At 46.3% G+C, this 25,669-nt stretch overlaps 1 protein-coding gene across 1 annotated transcript in view; it reads left to right on the forward strand.

The window, feature by feature from the left end:
• The window catches only part of slc24a3 (solute carrier family 24 member 3), a 355,668-nt gene that overhangs the window by 238,622 nt on the left and 91,377 nt on the right, over positions 1-25,669 (forward strand). Inside the window, exons 5-6 of the mRNA XM_043696519.1 lie at positions 16,199-16,283; positions 23,938-24,041. Coding sequence (XP_043552454.1) covers positions 16,199-16,283; positions 23,938-24,041 — 189 coding nt within the window. The remainder of the gene's footprint in view (positions 1-16,198; positions 16,284-23,937; positions 24,042-25,669) is intronic.

The raw sequence follows: 25,669 nt of genomic DNA on the forward strand, positions 1-25,669 counted from the left end.
GTAGTCACGGAGGGAACAGTCTTTGCGGAAGGCGGAAAGGGGTGGAGAGGGAAATATATCCCTTGTGGTGGGTTTTTTGGAGGTGTTGGAAATGTCGGCGGATGATTTGGTTTATGCGAAGGTTGCTAGGGTGGAAGGGGAGCACCAAGGGGGTTCTGTCCTTGTTACGGTTGGGGTCTGAGGGCGGAGGTGCGGGATGTGGATGAGATGCGTTGGAGGGTATCTTTAACCATGTGGGAAGGGAAATTGCGGTCACCATTTTACAATGAGTATTGAGCCAAAAATGACACCAGCAATGCTACAATACTCTGATAGCAGTACATTTCATCTGATTGTACACCCCATCATCATGACAAATATATTGAGTACATTTAAGACTGAGATAGATATGTTCTTGAGTATCAAGAGGATCAAGGGTTACGGGAGAAGGCAGAAGAATGGAGTTGTGAAATGTATCAGCCATGATTGAATGGTGGAGCAGACTCGATGGGCTGAATGGCCTAATTTCTGCTCCTAAGTCTTATGGTCCCTGCTTTGGAGAGAGAAGCTCCCAGTTCGAATCCCATTCATAACACAGTCAAACCTGTAAATCCTTTGAACACGCATCAGTGGAGGTGACAGGAGCAGGAGAGATCCCTGGTCAGCCATGTAATGGGAAAATGTTGGAACCTGTACTGTCACTCTCCACAGCTTCAGGCCTCAAGTAAAATTCATGTTGCCAGAGCAACTCAGACTCCAATTCAACCCTAACACACCGCTATCACATCATATATCCTCAGCATACTCAATATTCAGCGCTATTTGCGTAACCTTAGGTGCTGAATCAGTCATACAGCACGGAAATAGACCCTTCGGTCTAACTAGTCCATGCCGACCATGCTCCCAAATTAAATTAGTCCCACTTGCCTGCATTTGGCCCATTTCCTTCCAAAGCTTTCCTACTGGTGTACTTATCCAAATGCCTTTCAAACATTGACATTGTACCTACATCCACGACTTCCTCTGGCAGTTCACTCCACATACGGACCACCCTCTGTGTAAAAACGTTGCCCCTTGTGACCTTTTCAAAACTTTTTCCTCTCACCTTAAAACTATGCACTCTAGTTTTGAACTCCCTCAACCTAGGGAAAAGACCAATGCTATTCACCTTATCTGTGCCCCTCATGATTTTATAAACCTCGACAAGGACACCCCTCAACCTCCTACGCTCCAGTGGAAATGGTCCCAGCCTATCCAGCCTCTCCTTATAATTCAAACCTTCCACTCTTGACAACATCCTGGTAAATCTTTTCTGAACCTTCATATCCAGGCTTGGACTGGAAGCGACAAGTAACATTCATGCCATACAAGTGCCTACCAGTGACCATCTCCAGTAGAAGACAATCTAAACATCGCCCTTTGACATTCAATGGCATTACCATCACTGAATACCACACTGTCACCATCCTAGGAGGTACCGTTGACCAGAAACTGATTTGAACTGGCCAAATAAGCACAGTGACTGCAAGAGCAGATTAGACGCTAGGAATCCTGCAGTGAGTAACCCACCTCCTGACTCGCCAAAGCCTGTCCATCATCTACAAGGCACAAGTCAGGAATGAGATAGAATATCCCCACCTGACTGGGTACAGCTCTGTCAATACTCAAGAAGCTTGGCACCCTCCAGGACAAAGCAGTCTGCTTGATTGATACCATGTCCACAAACATGCATCACTGACAAAGAGTGAACAACATATGAAAAGAACATATGTTGTATAAATCTATTGAAAGCAGAGGAAAAATATGCAGAAGATTTTCACAAAAAGGCATACAAAATTATGCTACTTCAGATTTCAAACCCTTGCACGTGACTATTTACCACTGAGCTTGATGAGATAGGCTGGATGCTACATTTAACATTGAAACTCCTGTAACAGCGCCATCTAATTGTGTCACAGCCAAGCAGAACTGCAAGTGTGGATGTTTAACTGTTACATCTTCCATCATAAATGTTTTTAGGGTTTCTAAGGTTATCAGATCAGCCATAATCTGATTGATTGGTGAAGCAGATTCAATGGGCTGAGTGGCCTACGTGAGCTCCTACATCTTATGCTCTTAACAATTGAGCGTGTGCCAGGAATCCCTGGCCTGTCCCTGCCTCTACGTTCCAGTTGCACCCACAGAGCCCACAGCAGTGTGTACATATTATGCAGAATTATTTATATAGAACTGAGGCAGAAATCTGTCACCATATTTCAGCTGCTCCAGTGATTTTCAGTGATTTTTATTTTCTTCTGTCTTTTTATAAAAGAATGCAAAGAAACCAAGTCAGATATTGGAAAGCAGAGGAATCTACTGCCCAAATTGCAATTGACCTTTGAATTAATGACATTCAGACATTCAGTGTTCCCTGAAAGAAACATGCACCTACATTTCAGCAAGAGAGTCAAACATTTTAATTTAAACAACATAATGTTCTGGCCTTTATTAAAAATCACACCAGCTCTGCCATTCTGTACAGAGGCCCGCAGACAGATTGGTGGTCTACCCTCCCCCAATCGCAGTTAATGGAAAGGTCTTTCTGACTTTTTCCAATTTCTTTAATGTTAATTATGGCCCTGAAATGACGCTGTGTAATTCTTCAAAACAGCCTGAAATAAATATTACTGTATTAGGCTTGCTGGAGTGCTTCAGTGAAACCCAGTGCAGGCAGGAGAAATAGAGCATCATCTTCCACTTAGAAATCTAACAGCCTTCCGCACTCAATATCGAGTTTAACAGTTTCAGAGCGCAAACACCCCGATTCCTTGTCCTTAACCTACCCCCATACCCCAGGTCCTGTCATGAATGGATTGCATTCAGTGCAGACAATTTTATCTTCAAACTCGTTATAGTCCTCATTATCACCTCTCTTTTTCCCTGGCTGACCATCAACAATCCCTTTGTCTGCCTAACCATTTCTCGCTTTCTGTGGGCTCCCTCTCCACTTATTTGCTCACTTCTCTCCCACCCTCCCCCCTCACCCCCAATCCTTGTCATCAGCTTTTCCTTGCTGCTTTAACTGATGATGTGGAGGTGCCAGTATTGGACAGGGATGGACAAAGTTAAAAAATCACACAACACCAGGCTATAGTCTCAACAGGTTTATTTGGAAGTACTAGCTTTCGGAGCGCTGCTCCTTCACCTAAGGGCGGCACGGTGGCTCAGTGGTTAGCACTACTACCTCACAGCACCAGCGTCCCAGGTTCAATTCCAGCCGTGGGCAACTGTCTGTGTGGAGTTTGCACATTCTCTGCATGGGTTTCCTCCTACAGTCCAAAGACGTGCAGGTTAGGTGAATTGGCCATATTAAATTGTCCAGAGTGTTAGTTGCATCAGTCAGAGGGAAATGGGCCTAGGAGGGTTACTCTTCGGAGGGTCGGTGTGGACTTGTTGCGCTGAAGGGCCTGTTTCCACACTGTAGGGAATAATCTAATCTATAGTTGGGACTATAACCTGGTGTTGTATGATTTTTAACGCTAACTGCTAAAGAAGAAGTACAACACTCGAACGTTATCTCTGTTTTCCTCTCCACGATGCAGGCCGACTTGCTGGGTTTCAGATCTCCAGTCCCTGCAGTTGTTTGTTCGCTGTGACTGAAATAACTGGGTTAGTGCCTCCAGTAAGACAGCAGAGAGAAGATTATCAGGGGAGATGCTGTGCATCCTGATGTAATCCAGCAGCATTAAGCTGTGCCCAGAACTCACTGGGATGTAAGACAATCAGCAGCGCTGTGTGCAAACCAGTGTGTCGCCCATTTTGCTCATCGCTTTTTACAGAAAAACTGCCAAAGCCTCTTGCCCCCGGTTTATCCTCTGCCTACAGATGTATGTCACTTCTCTTTTCCAGCAGCCCTTCAATAGCCAGCAGTATCCTTACTCAGCTCCATAGAGGGACAGCATTTCACAGCTAGGCAATGTTCGTTTAACAGCATGGAAAGAGATCCTTTGGCCCAACCCCTCCATGCCCAGGTTCCCAAACTGAACAAATCCCATTTTCTTGCATTTGGCCCCATATCCCGCTAAACCTTTCCAATTTGTGTACCTGTCCAAATGACTTTTAAATGTTATAATTGTACCTTCCTCTGGCAGCTCGTTTCATACACGCACCACCCTCTGTGTGAACAGGTTGTCTCTCAGGTCCCTTTTAAATCTTTCCCCTCTCAACTTAAACCTATGCCCTCTAGTTTTTGACTCCCTTACCCTGGGGAAAAGACCTTGTCTGTCTATCCTATCCATGCCTCTCATGATTCGTCACGTTCCATCCTCCCAAAGTTCTAGCCTATCCAGCCTTTCCTTATAACTCAAACCTTCCAGTCGCGGTAACATTCTTGTCAATCTTTTCTGCTAACTTTCTTCCCCTGGCAGGGGTGACCAGAATTGTATGCAGTACTCCAGTGCGGCCTTACCAATGTCTTGTGCAACTGTGACATGATGTCCCAACTCCTGTACTCAATGCTAATGACAGACACCAGTATTTTGAGTGAACTGTCTTAGAATATTCAGTGATGGAAAAGAACACAAAAGGGAACCATGTGCCAGTTAAGGAGATAAAGGTCAGCCAGTCAGATTGTAGCATTCCTGCCAGGCTCTGCCAGTCCGAGTTGTCTTGATTTGGCGTCAGAAGGTTGGCAGATTAAAAATGCAGCTCCAGCTTAATATCCAGAGAGCCTAGGATCAGAGGACATCATCTCAGAATAAGGGCACACATTTAAAGGTGGAGATGAGGAGGAATTTATTCTCTTGGAGGGTAGTGAATCTGTGGAATTTCACACCACAGTGGGTTGTCATAGCGAGGTTCAGCACGGAAACAGTCCCTTTGGTGCAACTTGGCCACATATCCTAAACTAACCTCGTCCCATTTGCCGGTATTTGGCCCATATCCCTCTAAACCCTTCCTATTCAGGTACCCATCCAGATGTCTTTTAAATGCTGTAGTTGTACCAGCCTCCACCAGTTCCATGCACGGCTAGATGGTTAAGTGCTGAGGTAGTGCTGAGTGTCAAAGCTGAGATAGACCAATTTTTAATCGATAAGGGGTTCAAGGGTTATGGGCAAAAGGCAGGAAATTGGAGTAGGGCGGCACAGTGACTCAGTGGTTAGCACTGCTGCCTCACAGTGCCAGGGACATGGGTTCAATTCTACCCTCGGGCAACTGTCTATGTGAAGTTTGCACTGTCTGCCTGGGTTTCCTCCCACAGTCCAAAGCTGTGCAGGCTAGGTGGGTTAGCCATGCTAAAAGCCCCACGCAGAGGTGGCGGTGTGGGTCTGGGTGGTGTGCTCTTCAGAGGTGCAGGCCAAATCGTCTATCTCTGCATTTTTAGGGTTTCTACGGTTATCAGATCAGCCATAATCTGATTGATTGGTGAAGCAGATTCAATGGGCTGAATGGCCTATGTGAGCTCCTCCATCTTACCATCTTAACGATTGAGCGTGTGCCCGGCCTGTCCCTGCCCCTACTTTCCAGTTGCACCCAAAGAACCCACAGCTGTGCGTACGTATGAAAATTATTTTAAAACAAATCTTTTTAAAAATTACCCCTTTCAAACTATCTCTCAAAAAAAATTGTGGAGCCAGCACCTCACGAAGGGTGAAAACTGTCAAAGGCCGCAAACAAGGGGCACAGCATGGAGAATTCAAACTGTGGGTATAAACACAGTGGGATGTAAACATCTCCAGGACAGACCTTTTGCAGGAGGTGAGGTATAAGCAGGGCAGAGCCAGAATGAAAGGGGCCGCACAACTTAATGGATGAGGATCAAATCAGTTGGAAAGAAGAGGTATGCAGTTAATTAGATGTGAAATATTATTTCCCAACCATGACAGGCAGCATTAGCGACCATCCATCAGGGGAATAGTGTATTCTTGCCTAATTTAATTACATTAATATGGGCCATTGTGCTTTCAAAGCTTTAAAAGATGAAGAGTCGCCTGAAGACTTTATGATTGTTGTTTGTAAATCCTAGCATGATAAGACTCTTTTTGCCAGAATTGACACTGAGAAAATTGATATTCGTGATCTGACCTGAAGGTCACCAGTGAACGGGGATCATATTAAGTTGCATATATTTCACAACACAGAACGTAGTGCGTTCAGACTAACAGGGCTGCGCTGGTGTTTATGTTCCGCATATGGAGATGCCGGTTTTGGACTGGGGTGTACAAAGTTAAAAATCACACAACACCAGGTTGTAGTCCAACAGGTTTAATTGGAAGCACTAGCTTTCAGAGCACTGCCAACCACCTGATGAAGGAGCGTCGCTCCGAAAGCTAGTGTGCTTCCAATTAAACCTGTTGGACTATAACCTGGTGTTGTGTGATTTTTAACTATGTTTCACATAAGTTTCTTTATGCACTACCTGAGCCAACGCTGTCAACGCACCCTTGTTTTCGGTCTGTTTTCGCAGAATTGGCTAATTACTCAAGGCCAATTTCTTACATTGGTTTATAGAAAACAGTATGGACAATGTTTAGTGTCTCACTGTTTAGATGCTGGTTTGTGTTGCTTCCCTTCACTTTAAATGATAGCTCAGCTGCTGTTGGCTCTGAGTTGAGCCTGTTGCTAACCTTAAGCATTTCATTTCTGGTGGGGCTGTAGGTCAATTGAAAAATCAAAATCTGGAATATGTAGTTTTTTTTTAATGTAAGGATTTACAGAACCAAGGAGGATAGACGGAGTTACATTACAGATCAGGCATGATCTAACTGAAGGGCAGAACAAGATTGTGGACTCCTCCTGTTCCCGTCCTGTTACCAGAATGTTGCTGGAATGGAAGGTTTGCATTATAGAGAGAGGCTGGGTAGGCTGGGACTTTCCTCACTGGAGTGTAGGAGGTCGAGAGGTTATTCAAATCATGAGGGGCATAGATAAGGTGACTGGCAAGTGTCTTTACCTACGCTGGGCGATTTCAAGACTAGGGGAGCATATTTGGATGGTGAGAGGAAAAAGATTTTAAAAGGACATGAGGGGCAATTTTGTTTAACCAGAGATTAGTCCGTATGTGGAATGAGAGGAAGTGGTGGATGGGAATACAGTTACAACATTTAAAAAACATTTGAATAAGTACATGAATAAGAAATGTTTGGAGGGATATGGGCCAAGTGCAGGCAGGTGGGACAAGTTAAATTTGGGATTATAGTTGGCATGGATTGGTTGGACTGAAGGGTCTGTTTCCATGCTGTATGACTCAATCGAGTCTGAAACTTTCTATATTTAATTAAAGATTCAGTCAATGATCATAATTCAGAACACTGACAATTTTTTGTTCAGGTGGTTTACTTTAACAGGTTAGAAATAAGTTTGAATGTTGTGGCCCCAGTATCTTAGACCGAATTGATTTTATTTTCACTTTACAATTTCTTCCCTCCTTATATTTTAATGTGTGTGTGCGCGCACGTGCGTGTTCATGCGTGAGTGTATGTGTGTGCGCATGTTCATGCATGTGCATGTGTGTGTATGCATGTGTGTGTGCATGTGTGTGTATATGTGTATGTATGTGTGTGTGTGTATGTGCGTGTTATCACACCACAGCCCACAGCCTTTTCACACACCTTGGTCAGCGTTATTAGTAACCATGTTTTATAAAAGGTTTGTAAGACTGTCATATCCCTGGTTCCCCACAGTCCTGTGGGATTAATCCACACAGTGTCACCGTCAACAGGGATGGGATTCGGAAATCAGAGATCAATGCTTGGCAATCCATATCTGATCATTGAATTGGACAGCGCAAAGGGAGAGCATTTTGCCTGTTGCACGAGCACAGCTGGTCTTGGGGGTAATTCAGAATGGGAAATGATTACTGGCCTTGACAGTGACACCCACATCCTATGAGTGAACACCCCTTTTATTCCCCTGCCTTGTTTCAACCAACCAGCAAATTATTTCCTCTTGCATTAACTTCAATATCACATTTCAGTTCATTTATTAATTGCAAGGATTCATTTCTTACTCGAGTTTTATTAATATTAGAAGAGGTACCTATTGGTTTGAATTATAATTCTTGGCTCAGTGGTAGCACTCCTGTCTGTGATGACAGGTTTTGGATAGACGCTGTCACTTCACTGCTATGCTGAGAGATTGACGCACTGTCAGGTGTGGTACAAATCCAAGGCCCTGTCTGCACTCTCAGCTACAACATCCCACAATACTGAACAGGAGTTGGTCATTCAACCCTTCAAGCCCATACTACCATTCTGTGAGACCATGGCTGACCTGTGGCCTAACTCCATACACCTGCCTTACATCCACAAATCTTTTGGATTTTTTTGTACAGTTTGTGGAAGAAAGTTCCAAATATCTGCCATCCTTTGTGTGTAGAACTGTCTTTAGTTTCCTGGGCCCTGGACGCTATCCCTCCCACTTTATACCTCCCTGCCTTTCTCACCTCCTTGAAGCTGTTCCAGAAAACCTATCTATTCAACCAACCTTTTGCCTGCCTGTCCCAATATCACTTGACATCATTTGAATTCCTTGATAACTCTTTTGTGAGGCACTTAAGGCTGTTTTAGATTAGATTCCCTACAGTATGGAAACAGGCCATTAAGTCCACACCGACCCTCCAGAAAGCAACCCACCCCTCTATATTTACCCCTGACTAATGCACCTAACAGTATGGACAATTTAGCATGGCCAATTCACCTAACCTGCACGTTTTGGACTGTGGGAGGAAACCGGAGCACCCGGAGGAAACCTATGCAGACACGGGGGAGATTGTGCAAACTCCACACATACAGTTGCCCAAGGCAGGAATCGAACCCAGGTCCCTGGTGCTGTGAGGCAGCAGTGCTAACCACTGAGCCACCGTGCCACCCACTTAATGAAGCAAAGAACTGTGGGTGCTGGAAATCTGAAACAAAAACAGAAAGTGCTAGAGAAATTCAGCAGGTCTGAAGTGAGAAAAGCAGAGTTAACATTTCGTGTCAGGTTCTGAAGGACCATCACTGGACTCAATGTCAACTGTTTCTCTTTCTATCGATGCTGTCAGGCAGACGTATTATCTGGAGGTGATCAATAAATACAAGTTACATTTATGGAACCATACTATTGTGTGCGGGAGACTGCGTTCTCCTACACGCAAACTGTGTTTCCAGGACAAAAGTATTTAATTAGCTTGAAGCCCTTTGGCTCACAGTTGGGAATGTGGAAGGCCTTATGTACAGAAATGCAGCATTTTCTACCTCCTGACACAAGATGTCACCGATTCTCTAAACCAAACTTATTTCACTGAACCTGTTTCCAAATCTGGCAGGCACACCTGCTGGCAGGAAAAGGATATTTTCATTTCAACTTTAACTGGGAGTCTCATGGCACAGTGGTAGTATCCCCGCCTCTGAGCTAGGAGTCCCATGTTCAAGTACCACCCATTCAAGAGGTGTAAGCTAACACTTCTGAACAGGCTGATCAGGAAAATACACATGTAACTAACATCTCTGAACTGATGATTGAGGAAAATGACTAGATATTCCATTCAAGAACATAATCCAAGGACACACTGTGACTACAGGTGGTCCTGTAGCACAGTGGTAATGTCACTACCTCACGACTTTATTTCATTTACCTCTTCGTGAAGAGCTCAGTCGCAGCAAAGACATCGGTGGCAGCAAGTGGGCCCGACAGCACGGACTAGAGTGGGCCCGACAGCATGGACTGGAATGGGCCCGACAGCACGGACTAGAGTGGGCCCGACGGCACGGACTGGAATGGGCCCGACAGCACGGACTGGAATGGGCCCGACAGCACGGACTAGAGTGGGCCCGACATCATGGACTGGAATGGGCCCGACAGCACGGACTAGAGTGGGCCCGACAGCACGGACTGGAAAATGGGCCCGACAGCACGGACTAGAGTGGGCCCGACAGCACGGACTGGAATGGGCCCGACAGCACAGACTAGAGTGGGCCCGGCAGCACGGACTAGAGTGGGCCCAGCAGAACGGAATGGAGTAGGCCCGGCAGAGCACGGACTGGAGTGGGCACGGCAGAATATGGACTGGAGTGGGCCTGGCAGAGCGTGGACTGGAGTGGGCCCGGCAGAACATGGACTAGAGTGGGCGCGGTAGCACGGACTGGAGTGGACCTGTCAGAGCGTGCACTGGAGTAGACGTGGCAGCACGGACTGGAGTGGGCCCGGCAGAGCAGGGACTGGAGTGGGCCCAGCAGCACAGACTGGAGTGGGCCCGGCAGATCAGGGACTGGAGTGGGCCCTGCAGAACGTGGACTGGAGTAGGCCCAGCAGCACGGACTGGAGTGGGCCCGGCAGAGCAGGGACTGGAGTGGGCCCAGCAGCACAGACTGGAGTGAGCCCGGCAGTGCAGGGACTGGAGTGGGCCCAGCAGCACAGACTGGAGTGGGCCCGGCAGAGCAGGGACTGGAGTGGGCCCAGCAGCACGGACTGGAGTGGGCCCAGCATCACGGACTGGAGTGGGCCCGGCAGAGCAGGGACTGGAGTGGGCCCGTTAGAGCGTGGACTGGAGTGGTCGCGGCAGAACATGGACTGGAGTGGGCCTAGCAGTGCAGGGACTTGAGTGAACCTGGCAGCATGGACTGGAGTGGGCATGGCAGAACGCAGACTGGAGTGGGACCAGCAGCATGGACTGGAGTGCATGGATTGGAGTGGACCTGGCAGAGCAGAGACTGGAGTGCACCTGGCAGAACATGGACTGGATTGAGCCCTGCAGCACGGACTGGAATGGTCCCAGTAGCACGGACTGGAGTGGAGCTGGCAGAGCGTGGACTGGAGTGGACGTGACAGCATGGGCTGGAGTGGGCCCGGTAGCACGGACTGGAGTGGACCCGGCAGAGCAGGGACTGGAGTGGACCCGGCAGAGCAGGGACTGGAGTGGACCTGGCAGAACAGGGACTGGATTGGACCCAGCAGCACGGACTGTAGTGGGCCAGGCAGAGCAGGGACTGGAGTGGTCGCGTCAGCACGGACTGGAGTGGGCCCGGCAGAGCAGGGACTGGAGTGGGCCCAGCAGCACGGACTGGAGTGGGCCCGGCAGTGCAGGGACTGGAGTGGACCTAGCAGAATGCGGACTGAAGTGGGACCAGCAGCACGGACTGGAGTGGACGGGGCAGCACGGACTGGAGTGGGCCCGGCAGAGCACGGACTGGAGTGTGCCCGGCAGAGCGTGGACTGGAGTGGGCCTGGCAGAACGTGGACTGGAGTGGGCCTGGCAGAGCACGGACTGGAGTCGGCCTGGCAGAGCAGGGACTGGAGTGGGCCCGGCAGAGCATGGACTGGAGTGGGCCCGGCAGAGCATGGACTGGAGTGGGCCCGGCAGCATGGACTGGAGTGGGCCTGGCAGAGCGTGGACTGGAGTGGACCTGGCAGAGCATGGACTGGAGTGGGCCCGGCAGCATGGACTGGAGTGGGCCTGGCAGAGCGTGGACTGGAGTGGGCCCGGCAGCATGGACTGGAGTGGGCCTGGCAGAGCGTGGACTGGAGTGGGCCCGGCAGCATGGACTGGAGTGGGCCTGGCAGAGCACGGACTGGAGTGGGCCCAGCAGCATGGGCTGGAGTGGGCCTGGCAGAGCGTGGACTGGAGTGGGCCCGGCAGCATGGACTGGAGTGGGCCTGGCAGAGCATGGACTGGAGTGGGCCCGGCAGCATGGACTGGAGTGGGCCTGGTAGCATGGACTGGAGTGGGCCCGGCAGAACATGGACTGGAGTGGGCCCGGCAGAACATGGACTGGAGTGGGCCCGGCAGTGCAGGGACTGGAGTGGACCTGGCAGCATGGACTGGAGTGGGCCTGGCAGAGCACGGACTGGAGTGGGCCTGGCAGCATGGACTGGAGTGGGCCTGGCAGAGCGTGGACTGGAGTGGGCCCGGCAGCATGGACTGGAGTGGGCCTGGCAGAACATGGACTGGAGTGGGCCTGGCAGCATGGACTGGAGTGGGCCTGGCAGAGCACGGACTGGAGTGGGCCTGGCAGAGCACGGACTGGAGTGGGCCCAGCAGCATGGGCTGGAGTGGGCCTGGTAGCATGGACTGGAGTGGGCCCGGAAGCACAGACTGGAGTGGATCCAGCAGAGCTGAGACTGGAATGGGCCTCGTAGCGTGGACTGGCATAGGCCTGGCAGAGCACAGACTGGAGTGGGCCCAGCAGAGCAGGGACTGGAATGGGCCTCGTAGCGTGGACTGGCATAGGCCTGGCAGAGCACAGACTGGAGTAGACCTGGCAGAGCAGGGACTGGATTGGGCCCGGCAGAGCATTGACTGGAGTGGGCTGAGCAGAACAGGAACTGGAGTGGACCTGGCAGCATGGACTGGAGTGGGCCCGGAAGCACAGACTGGAGTGGACCCAGCAGAGCAGGGACTGGATTGGGCCCGGCAGAGCACGGACTGGAGTGGGGCTGGCAGCACAGGACTGGAGTGGGTGGCAGAGTGCGGACTGGTAAGGGTCCTGCAGCATGGATTGGAATGGTCCCCGTGGCACGAACTGGAGTGAGCCCCGCACCGTGAACTGAAGTGGACCTGGCAGGGGTGACTGGAGTGGGATCAGTAGGAGGTATTGGAGTTTGCTTGGCCACGGGGACTGGAGTGGCTTGGCATTGCAAACCTGTGGCAGCAAAGTCAGAGGTGAGTTCAGGTTCCTGGCAGCTTCTGCATTGTCAAGGTGGTCCCAGCGCCGACTCATGGATGCTGCGGTGGAGACGAGTTTGGATTCCTGGCAATGTCTGTGCCAGCGACGTTTCATGGATGTGGCGGTGGCATGAGTTTGCACTCACTATGAGACCTGGCATCATTAGCACGTGGCTGCATCAGTGTGATGGGCCTGAAATGGACTCAGGGTCCGCAGTGGAATTGAGTTTGGGCCAGTACGGTACCCAGCAGCATTAACAGTGTCTGCATTGGCGACGTCCACTGAGAATTCAGCAGCAAGGGTGACAGTGGAGGTGTGATCATGCCAAAGAGGGGGCAACTTTTGTTTCTGTGGCAGTGGGGACTCGTATTGGCCTCCTGACCCATGGCCCATGGATAAGCACTTAACAAGAAGGACTGTGAAGTTGGACACATTTTTCTTTATTTTTTGGCTTTTATATTCTGTGTTTTCATAGATTCCCTACAGTCTGGAAACAGGCCCTTTGGCCCAACAAGTCCACACCGACCCTCCCAAAAGTAACCCACCCAGACCCATTCCCCGACCTTATGATCCTATATTTACCCCTGACGAATGCTCCCCTAACCTACACATCCTGGACTCTGTGGACAATTTAGCATGGCCAATTCACCTGGCCTGCACATCTTTCAACTGTGGGAGCAAACCGGATCAAACCAGCACAAAATGGGGAGAATGTGCAAATTCCACACAGACAATTGCCCAAGGCAGGAACTGAACCCAGGTTCCTGGCGCTGTGAGGCAGCAATGCTAACCACTGAGCCATTGTGCTGTTTTGTCTTTTTTCCCCCCCTGTGTTTTAAGAGATTGGCCACACTCTACAACACTTTTCAGTGTGTGCTGAAACACGATACACATGGCAATAAATAAATCAAATCAAATCTTGGCTAAGGTTCAAGTCACTTGTGCTCTGGAGGAGAATCTCTGAACAGGTTAATTAGAAAATATTTTCCAACTTTGAGTGCAGGGCTGTTGTGCTGCAGTGTTTTTGTCCATATCTCTGAGCCAGGAGGCCTGGGTTCAGTTCCCATCTGTTGTGGACATGTGTTATAACAGCTTATTGAGAAAGTGGATTAATGAGTCCATTAATGAATTTGGAAATGTGAGCATGCTGCCTGGATCTCAGTCCAGCTCCAACTGAGGGGGTAAAAGGTTACCACACTCCGTCTGTATGGACCGTACGTCTCGGTGGCATTTAATTCGGCAATCCCAAACGAATGACTCAATGTTTATTAATACAGGAGAAAGTGAGGACTACAGATGCTGGAGATCAGAGCTGAAAAACGTGTTGCTGGAAAAGCGCAGCAGGTCAGGCAGCATCTAAGGAGCAGGAGAATTGACGTTTCGGGCATAAGCCCTTCTTCAGGAATGTTTATTAATACAAACAATTTATGATTTTCTGTGTATTAAACTTAAATATTGTGAACATGGTGTTATCCCCAACATTTCCTGAAACCTCACAATTCTCACTTCATTGCATTATGACTCATCAAGTAAATAGGAAAATAAGTTTAACAGAGAGCTGAGTGTTAAGCAATTAAATAAAACCTGAGGAATCTTACTTTGCACTAATTTTTTTTATTCATTCATGGGATGTGGACATCACTGACTAGGTAAAAAGGGCTTTTGCCCGAAACGTCGATTTTGCCTGTCCTCGGATGCTGCCTGAATTGCTGTGCTCTTCCAGCACCACTGATCCATCACTGACTAGGCCAACATTTATTGCCCATCCCTAATTCCCCAGATGGCAGTTAAGAGACAGTCACATTGCCAGAAGAGGTAGGGATGACAGTTTCCCTCCCTAAGGAATATTAGTGAACCAGATGGAGTTTTCTGACAATTGACAATGGATTCATGGTCATTATTAGTTCCAGATTTTTAAAATCCAAGCCTAATTGACTGACTGCTTTTATTATGTGGATTACAACAATTATTTGCATTCATATGGAACTTCACAGATGCATTATGAAAAATATGTGAAATCAAGCCATTTTTGGAGAGAATTGATTGGATGACCAAAGGTTTGCTCAAAGGTAGGTTGTTAAGGAGGTGAGAGAGGAGCAGGAGAAGTGGAGGTCTGAAAATTCCAGCGCTTCGGGCCCAGGCAGCTGAGGACAGGACCATCAATGATGGAGTGACTAATATTGGAAATGTTCAAGGGATCCCCATTACTGAAATGTGGATATCTCCGAGGTGTATGGAAGGTAGAATGTGGGAGACCAACTCTTGGAATAGTTAAGTCTTGAGATGGCAAAGACATGGGTGTGGACTTTAGCAGAAGAGCAGAGGCAGAGTTAAACTCAGTCATAGTTAGAGGTGGAACAGGACGTCTCAGTGTGGACACTAATCACAGAGCTGAGTGTGACACCGGGCTTACCAACAGGCTTCTTCAGCCTGAAACAGTGGTGCGGAGAGGGATGGAATTGATGGTGAGGGAGTGGAGGGTGTGACGGGACCCAAAGGCAATGGCCTTTGGCCTTCCCAACACTGAATTGAGGAAAGTTCTGCTGGATATCAGATGAGCAGTCTGACAATTTAGGGTTAGTGGAAAGGTCAAGAGAGGGGATGTTGAGGGTGTAGTCAGATCCTCAGGAGATGTCAAAGGTATTGGTGTAAGAACAGGAAGTGGCTTTACGTGGACTGACTGTGCTTGTCCTGCCTACTGTAATATGGGGGACAGGTTAGGGATGAGCCGAAAGGAGATGCTTCGTTTTACTGCTAACCCTCCGCCTTCAAATATATATGTGGAAGCAGCCATAAAACCCATGCAAAAAGGAGGTTCCCAAGAAAAGTCAAAAGACATTAACTTGGTTTCTCTCTCTGCACAGATATTGTGAGACGTGCTGAGTTGCTCCAGTTTTTATTTCGGATCTTCAGCATCCGCAGTATTTTGTTTTGGCTCTTGTTGAGCAAGGTAACTGTTTGGTTTCTGTTGCATTCTGAAAAAATACATCGCTCCTTTTTCAGAGGTTTGCAGTTGTTTTCAGTGTCTGCTTGGTTAAATCATTGTGGGACAGATTGTTGAGTTTATCAGGGAGCTCAGCAATTGGATTGCTTGGAGCAACACTATTAACCCACGAGATATGATTCCTCTCCAGCTGTTAGGTAGGATAAATGCCTTTGTCTCATTACTAGGCATTAAAACAAATCTCAAAGAGACCTGTTTCCCATTTGTTTGACACAGTCTGCAAGTTGTATCACCCCCATGTGAAATCATCATAATGACATTAAGTAACCTCTTCCATGTCCCTGGAATTTTAAAGAAATGTTTGACGATGCATTTTCTTTCCTGGCATTATCCCTTTAAGCAACCTTTTGCTACAGCTTCTAATGAATTCACATCAAAAAACACAGATCCAGCCATATTTATATCTGGCTCAAAAAGGAAACATCCAGTGCTAGTATTACAAGTGGGATTGTGGAAGGAGATTAAATTGGGAATACGGACCGACTGCCAGGTCAGCATAATGAGCATCAGTTCAGGATGGGTAAACACTATTGGTAATTGTCATGGTGATGACTGACCATGACTGTTTCTTACTGTGCTTTCTCTTCTGCAGCGCCTACACCTCAGTGAAGACGTGGCCGGAGCTACATTCATGGCAGCTGGAAGCTCAGCCCCTGAGCTCTTCACCTCCATCATAGGTAACTCAGTGAAGTCAAGTGCAAGAAAGCAAAGCTGCGCTTTGTTATTCCTGATTTGTTCATCCCTGTCTTGTCCGTCATTTCTCCAACAAAATTGTTTTGACACTAGTTTTTTTTTGCAGAAATGCAATTTTGCCTGTGGCTTCATTTTCTCGGATAGGCACATGGAAGATAATACAATGTAGGCTACGTAGGTTAGTCTGATCTTAGAGTGGGATAAACAGCCGGCACAACATCGAGGACCAAACGGCCTGTACTGTGCTGTACTGTTCTATGTTCTATGTTTAAAGCATAATAACAAAATCTTGAGACTTGAGGTCTCGAGGTTATCTAAATCTTTGCTGGTGTTCCACAAGAAGCCTTTGAGAATTAGGCGACTCTTACTAAAGTGTTCCTCTAGAACCCAGAACTCTCTCAATATCGTAGGGCAGTTATTGCACGGGATGTCATTCCTCTTTGTTCTTGTCTGTGCCAGCTGTCTATAAGACCAATTCACTTGATCTACTCCCCTACCTTTATTCCCGAGGCCCTGCTATTTCTAGTTTATTCGGATAATTATCCAACTTTCTTTTGAAAGTTGTAATTGATTCTTCTTTCTCCTGACAACTTGTTGGGTTTTTTTAAAACTAAGATTTTACCTCTCATCACCTTTATTTCTTTTGCTAATCCATGGGATAAGTGGGAACACCACTGCCTGCAAATTTCCCCCAAGCTGCACCCCACCCAGACTTGGAAATATAATGCCGGTCCTTTAGTGTTTCTGGGTCAAAGAGCTGGAAATCCACCTGAACCAGCATTGTGGGTCTTATCTACAGCGAATGGACTGCAGGGGAATAAGAAGCCAGCTCGCCACCATCTTCTCAAGGGTAACTGGGGAGCGGGGAATAAATGCTGGCCCAGCTAGCAACACCCATGTCGTATGAGTGAATAAAAAACACTCCTATATTGGTGTTGATATCAACAGTGCAGGTTCAATTCCCGATGAAAACCCAGCCTTTTCAACATCGCACCCTCACCTGAGTCATGGAAATCTTCAAGTTAAAGTGATCACCAATCATCTCTCTCAAATGAGAAAGCAGCTTAAGGTCCTCTGGGACTGTGGTGATGTTCCATTTAAGTGTCCTCTGGAGCTCCATCCTTCCACTAATGGGAACAATTATAGAGTCATACAGCACGGGAACAGACTCTTCGGTCCAACTCATTCATGCCAACCAAGGTCCCCAGTCTAAGCTAGTCCCACTTACCTGCATTTGGCCCATATCCCCCTAAACCTTTCCTATTCTTCTACCTGTCCAAATGTCTTTCTAGTGTTGTTGCTGTATCTGCATCTACCATTTTATCTGGCAGTTCATTCCACATACACTCTCTGTGTGAAACATTTGCCCCTCAGATCCTTTTTTAAATGTTTCTCCTCTCACCTTAAAAGTATGCCCCCTAGTTTTGAACTTACCTACCACAGGGAAAAGACCTTGGCTGTTCACGTTATCGATGCCCCTCAGGATTTTATAAACCTCTATAAGGTCACCCCTCAACCTCCCATGCTTCAGTGGAAAAATTCCCAGCTTATCCAGCCTCTCCTTATAACTCAAACCTTCACTCCTGGCAATATCTTAGGAATTGCGACGTTTAAAAGACGTTTGGATAAGAACGTGAATGGAAAAGGTTCAGAGAGATATGGACAAGGAGCAGGCAGGTGGAACTAATTTAGTTGGGATTACATTCGGCATGGACTGGTTGGACTGAAGGGTTTGTCTCTGTGCTGTATGATTCGATGAATCCTCTCCAATTTAATAATGTCCTTCCTATAGCAGATAAATGTACGCGGTAATCCAAAAGTGGCCTCACCAATGTCCTGCAGAACTTCAACTTGACGTCTTAACTCTTATATTCAATGGTCTGAGTGATGAGGGCAATTGTGTTAAACACCTTCTTAACCACCCTGTCTACCTGCGACACAGCTTGCAAAGAACAACGTACCTAAACCCCTTGGTCTCTCTATTTGACTACCAAAGGCCCTATCATTAAATATATAAGCCCTGCTCTTGTTTGTTTTACTAAAATGCATTAACACACATTTATCCAAATTAAATTCCATCTGCCATTCCTCAGCCTATTGGCCCAATTGATCAAGATCCTTTGTAATCTTAGGTAACCTCTTTCACTGTCGATGATACAGTGACAAACAACAGTGGACTCAGCACCAATGTCTGCAGAACACCACTGGTCATAGGCTACCAGTCTGAAAAACAACCCTCAATCACCATCCTCTAACAAAGCTAATTTTGTATACCATTGACAAGCTCTTCCTGAATCCGATGTGGTATAATTTTACTGATCAGTCTACCATGCGGAATCTTGTCTAAGACTTCTCTAGAATCTATGTAGATAACATCTACCACTCTGCCCTCATCTATCCTTTCGGTTACATCCTCAAAAAGGTCAATCAGGTTTGTGAGACACAACTTCCCACGCACAAAGCCATGCTGATTATCCCTAATCAGTCCTCACCCCTCCAAAGCCTATCTCTCAGAATCCTCTCCAACAACGTACCCACCAGACTCACTGCTCTGTAGTTCCCAGAGTCCTCCCTACAGCCTTTCATAAATAAAGGCAAAATATTAGCCACCCTCCAGTCCTCTAGCACCTCACCCCTGACTATAGATGATACAAATATCTTAGATTAGATTAGATTACATTACAGTGTGGAAACAGGCCCTTCGGCCCAACAAGTCCACACCGACCCGCCGAAGCGTAACTTACCCATACCCCTACATTTACCCCTTAACTAACACTACGGGCAATTTAGCCTGGCCAATTCACCTAACCTGGACATCTTTGGACTGTGGGAGGAAACCGGAGCACCCGGAGGAAACCCACGCAGACACGGGGAGAACATGCAAACTCCACACAGTCAGTCGCCTGAGGCGGGAATTGAACCCGGGTCTCTGGCGCTGTGAGGCAGCAGTGCTAACCACTGTGCCGCCCACTAGAAATTGCTGGAGGCCCTGCAATTTCCTCCCTAACTTTCCACAATATACACCAGATCCGGTCCTGGAGATTTATCCACCTTTATGTTTTTAAGCCTTCCAGCACCCCCTCTTATGTAATGTGAACTGTTTTCAAGGCATCAATATTTATTTTCCTGTGTTGCCTAGCTTCTATGTCTTTCTCCACAGTAAAAACTGACGTGAAGTATGTGTTTCGTATCTCCCTCATCTCCCTATTGACATCTCTCTCCAAATTCCTCGAAGCTTCGAACATCTGCTCCTTTCAATCTTCTGTTCCCTAACGCGAACAGTCCAGTTTTCAACATCAACTGTGTAACTCAAGTCCCTCATTGTCATCAATCCTTTCCTCACCCCCACTGCAACATATTGTGCAAAAAGTGTGATGCACAAAATTGGACACATTATTCCTGTCGAGGCTAATCCAGTGACTTATAAGCATTCACCGTAATATGCTTTGGATTCTGTTCTTCCATTTATGAAGCTCAGGATCTGGGTGGCTTTTTAACAACTTTCTCAACCTGTCCTGCCACTTACAAACAACTTCTGCACCCCCAGATTCCTCCATTTCTGCACCCCATTTTAGAATTCTCTCCATTGCCTCACCTCATTCCTTCCACCAAAATGTGTCACTTCACATTTCTCTTTGCCGTAGAATTTCTACGGTGTGGAAGCAGGCCATTCGGCCCATTGAGCCGAAACTGACCCTCCAAAAAGCATCCCATTGACCCCACCCCTGCTATATTTCTCATTGCTAACCCACCTAGCTTGCAGAACCCTGTCCTGTATGGGCAATTTAACGTGGCCAATCCAGCTAACCTGCACATTTTTGCACTGTGGGAGGAAACAGGAGCTCACCCACATTGACACAGAGAGAATTTGCAAACGGACAGTCATCCAGGGCTAGAATTGAACCCAGATTCCTGGTGCTGTAGGGCAGCAGTACTAACCACAGAGACACCGTGCTGCCAGTCATCTGCTACAATCAGCCATTGTACCAGCCTGACTTAGTCTCTTGAAGTCCATCACTGTCCTCTTCACCGTATACTATACTTTCAAGTTCTGTGCCATGAGCACACGTTGAAATGGTGCCCTACACACCCCCAAGTCTATGTCACCAATACAGGTATAGAATATTATTCACATAGGTAAAGCAATGGTCTTAATACCGACCCTGGTGATTCTGACTGTACACACTACACCAGTCTGAAAAACAGTTGTTCACAGCTACTCCCATGCCCTATCACTCAGCCAACTATGCATCCACATTGCCACTGTTCCTGCTAAGTCACAGGCTTTACATAGAAACATTGAAAATAGGAACAGGAATAGGCCATTCAAGGTTGCTCTGCCATTCGATATGATGGTGGCTTGTCATCAACTTAATATGGTGTTTCTTTCCTCAGATCCCTAAGATCTTGATCCCTTTAGCCAGGAGAACTATAACTAACTGCTTCTTGAAAACTTCAAATGTTGTGACCTTAACTGTTTTGTGTGGCAGAGAATTCCCCAGGCTCACCACTCTCTGGGTGAAGAAATCTGTCCTCATCTCAATCCTGGATGACCTTCCCGATATCCTTAGACTGTTGGCTCTGGTCATTAGGAACACCTTTCCGGCATTTATGGTGCCTAGTCCTTTGAGAACTTTATAGGTTTCTATGAGAATGCCCCATCATTATTCGAATGTAGTCCGAACCAATCCAATCTCTCTTCTTATTTCAGTCATGCCATCCCAGGTAGGTAAAAACAATGACTGCAGATGCTGGAAACCAGATTCTGGATTAGTGGTGCTGGAAGAGCACAGCAGTTCAGGCAGCATCTGAGGAGCAGTAAAATCGACATTTCGGGCAAAAGCCCTTCATCAGGGCTTTTGATGAAGGGCTTTTGCCCGAAACGTTGATTTCGCTGCTCCTCGGATGCTGCCTGAACTGTTGTGCTCTTCCAGCACCACTAATCCATCCCAGGAATCAGTCTGGTAAGCCTCTGTTTATTCCCTCCATAGCCAGAACATCCTTCCTCTGATAAGGAAACCAAAACTGCATATGTTACTCCAAGGCTGGTCTCAGCAAGGCCCTGTATGAATGCAGCAAGACATCTCAACCCTTTTACCCAAATCCTCCCAATATTAAGGACAACATACCATACTTCCTTACCACCTACATGCTTACATTTAGCTTTTGTTGCTTAATTCTGGGTCTACCGGAATAGGCTTCCTTTTTGATAGCAATAACAAGGTTTGAATCTTTAAAGTATGGCCCTGTGTTACGACACAGTCAACTGAATCAAATCAGCCTCCCTACCGCTGTATTCACAACATAGTAAAATTAAAACCTTCAAAGACCCTCGGAACTGACCCCAATGATTCCTAGCCAGACATTTTGAATAAACAGTCCCAATTTTTGTGAATAATCCATACAAGATAACCAGGTTAAACAAAAGACTCAACAATTTATTAATAATACAGTGTTCAATTCTTTCTATATCCCAACCACCAGACATTTTTTATGAAAGGCGTTGGAAGACAATTTATTAATAATAATTGCAGAGCAAAGTCAAACCACAAGGTAATCTAATTAATGTCTAAGATTTAAACCTAGTCCTTTTAAATTCTAGCCTCACACCCTCACAAAGACTGAAAGACAAACCAAAAGGGTTAAGGGATAAATCAAAAAGGGAGATGTAACAGGCCAGTTCAATTCAGCAGACTCCCCAATCTGTAACGTCATCAGCATATAAAATTAAATCTTGCTTGGTTTCTGATGACACCGGTGCATGCAAATATCTTCCAAAAGGCTCTAAGGAATGTTCATTCAATTCTCAGAACTTTGGTTCTATTCTTTAAACTTTCAACACATTGATAATGAGAGTACAAACAGGGAGAAATCAAACCTTTGTCCCATGGCTTTCACTGGCACAATCTTTGTGATCCAATTACAGTTCAAATACAGTCCAAAAACCAATTCAAACTCTGGCAACTCTTTTTGTTGTCTCCCTGTAAGGTCTCAGTTAACATTCAACATCTGCTTAAGTATAAGGCCTCCCTGTGGTTGAAGTGTCTACAGGGCACCTTTTAAACTTGGAACCATCTATAGTTAACTTCCAGTTCTGGCCTCATGAACAAGTAACAGCTCGTTCTCACAGTCCAAAGGTCATCTTTCAGCTCTCAGCCCGCAGTTAACAGCTCCAGACCAAAAATAATTTTAAAAAAAAGTTAAAAATCAAAATGGTGAAAAGAAATCAGCAAGGGTTCTATGATTTTATTTATCCTTTCACTCTAAAGTGATTTTATTTTATTTGTCGGGCTCACTTTGCACAAAAAATTACACAAATTATGGACAAAGTATGTTTATATTCTGTGAATGGATTCGATATAATTCACCCCCTGACATTTGAGGGATCTTCAAATTGAACCGTATTCTGCTTATGTACTCAGCTGTATAGTGTTTCTGTCTGCGTGAGACAGTATATTCGCATCTTTTCTCCAAGCTCAATGGTGTGTCATGTGCTGGTGCATTGTTCAATTCTTTCGATATCCCACCCACCAGTTAATTTTTTGAAAGGCGTTGGAGGATATTTGTTCATTTGGGTATCACCACTGACATCCAGATGCAGTTAGCATCTGCCACAAGTCCCTGGTTAATAATTAGGAGCTGGATCTCTTACAATAACGGGGCAATGGCACCAATTATAGTGCCATTTCTGTCACTCTGGCTTCTATCTGTTAGCACAACATGGACCAGGAAGTTCTCAGCTTCAACTCCCGGCTGCTTGTTTCTCCGGGAAATGAACCTGCCGTCTTCATGGTCAATTATCCATGCATACGGACAGAATGAGGCCATTCGACCCTTCATTCTGGTCGCAGCTCAATGAGCTATCCAATTGGCCTGATTTCATTGCACTTGCCCCACCTTTTCTGATATTTTGTCTTCGAAAATATTTATCCAAATCTCCAAGTAACTTTGCCTTCCCACTTGCCAATTTTGAAGTCGTACTTACAATTCTTGTTTTTATATATTAGACTTTGATCTAACATTATCAAATTTAAAATGTACAGATTTAAAATTGAAACTCATTATTCTATATTAAATTTACATCTTACTTAAAAACTTCACTTCTGCATTATCATGTGTCCACTAACTGCTGACAACACTTCCTTTGTTCCTCATGTACAATAATACAGAGACTGGAATGATTTTTATTCAGTGTTACCTGTTTTTGACATATTCTCTAAGTCAATTTTTTTAAACAAACTTTTGAAAATCATAGCTGAAGAATTGTGAATCAGCGCACGATTTGAAAACTGGCCGTTCAAAGTTAATGCTTTAGCGAAACAATATCTCAACAAATTGTCCATTTATTCAGATGCTTTCTGAAGAATTCTGGAGCAATTGAGTGATGGTGTTGGGCTATTAGTTTTATGGAGGCTCATTATGGAGGCCTGGTAATGTCAAGGTAGCTCACACACTGAACGTATACATCGCAAACTTGCAATTTTCAGTATACACTCAGTGTTTGATTATGGCCAAATACTTTGTGTATAAACCCTTTTGTGTTTACTGTTTGTGCTGTTACATTTTTACTGTGTGTACGGCCGGCATTCCAGAGGTACTATAGCTCTCCCTACTTAACCTTCCCTTTCTATTTCTCAGGAGTGTTCATCACAAAGGGGGATGTCGGGGTCGGAACGATTGTGGGCTCTGCAGTATTCAACATTCTCTGCATTATTGGAGTGTGTGGGCTTTTCTCAGGACTGGTAAGCAAACCTTTCCACAGCCATCCATAAAGTATTGCACTGTAGTCAATGAGTGGCATCCAAGTTCTGAAGCTCCTGGGCACATGGACACCTCATTGGCAATTGTTTGGGTGGCATGCCCTGGCACCAAGTACTATAAAAGGGCCAACACTAGGAAACGACTGAGACTGCTGTTCCATTTGATATTTAACGTCCAAGCATAGATAAAAGAGCTTCTATTTCTCTCCCTTTCTAGAGGATGAGGAGGCAACATATGTACTATTGGCTTGTTCGTTGCGAATAATGACAATGTGAAAAGGAACAGCAAATCCACCACTGTTTCCCCAGTAATGTTCACAATATGTTAAAGCAATCTGGACTCTAGATCAAAGCTGTCACTGATTGAACTCAGAAGTGTTTTAAAATCAAGAGACGCCAGGCAGGATTCACACTAGATGGAGCGAATGCTTACCTTATGTTCAGTATTAACAACTGCCAGCATTTCAGTGGAAGTTGGAGATATTGCCATCACATTGGACTGCAGATCTGCCTGTCAGAACCTTGGAAGTCCCCAGCTAGGTTAACTTAATTTGGTGAAAGTGAGAACTTCAGATGCTGGAGATTAGAGTTGAGAGTGTGCTGTTGGGAAAGCACAGCAGTACAGGCAGCATCCGAGGAGCAGGAGAATTGACGTTGCGGGCAAAAGGTCTTCATCAGGAATGAGGATGAAGAGCTCTTGCCCAAAACATTGATTCTCCTGCTCCTCAGATGCTGCCTGACCTGTTGTGCTTTTCCAGCACCACACTCTTGACTCTAATTTTATTTGGTGCCGAACCTCCCCTAAGCTGAGCAAATTTCACATTTGGAAGTTGCTTGGATGCAGGGGTGTAATATCAGGATAAAAGATCAATTGTTTAGGACAGAAGTGAAGAGAAATTTCCTCAGGAAGGATTGTGAATCTTTGGAATCCTTTATCCCAGAGGATCATGGATGCTCCATGATTGTGTACCTCCAACACTGAGATGGATAGACGTTTGACTTATCGGGAAATCGAGGAAGGTGGGAAGCAAGGTAGGGCTGGGGGTGGGCTTGTACTCATTGGATTTTAGAAGAATGAGAGGACACCCGACTGAACCATGCAAACTTCTTAGGAGACTTGGCATGTAGGTAGTGAGAGGTTGTTTCCCTATTATAGGAGAGTCTAGGACCAGAGGGAATAATCTCAGAGTAAGGGCTGAGACGAGGAGGAATTTTGTCTCAGAGGTAGTAAATTCTTTGCTGCAGAGGGCTGTCCAGGCTGGTACATTAACTATACAAACAACTGAGATAGATTCTTTATCAATAAGGGAATTAAGGATTATGGGTAAAAGGCCAGTAAGTGCAGTTGGGGATCATTGAATCAGCTGGGATCTTACTGAACTAATGAGTAAACTCGATGGGCCAAATGGCCTACTCCTGCTCCTCTGTCCTTTGGTCTTATGGGTGGTGGGACAGTGGAATTGAGGTCGAAGGTTGCTCTGATTGTATTGAATGAAGCTTAAGGGATCTAATGGCCTGATTTTAAACCCATCCACATATGTTTTGACACGCCGTTGCACACAGGTACAGGTACATTGGCAGTGGAAGGCAGAAGTTTGTTTGGATCTTCT

The sequence above is a fragment of the Chiloscyllium plagiosum genome, chromosome 9, assembly GCF_004010195.1.
Source record: "Chiloscyllium plagiosum isolate BGI_BamShark_2017 chromosome 9, ASM401019v2, whole genome shotgun sequence".
In the NCBI taxonomy this organism is placed as follows: Eukaryota; Metazoa; Chordata; class Chondrichthyes; order Orectolobiformes; family Hemiscylliidae; genus Chiloscyllium; species Chiloscyllium plagiosum.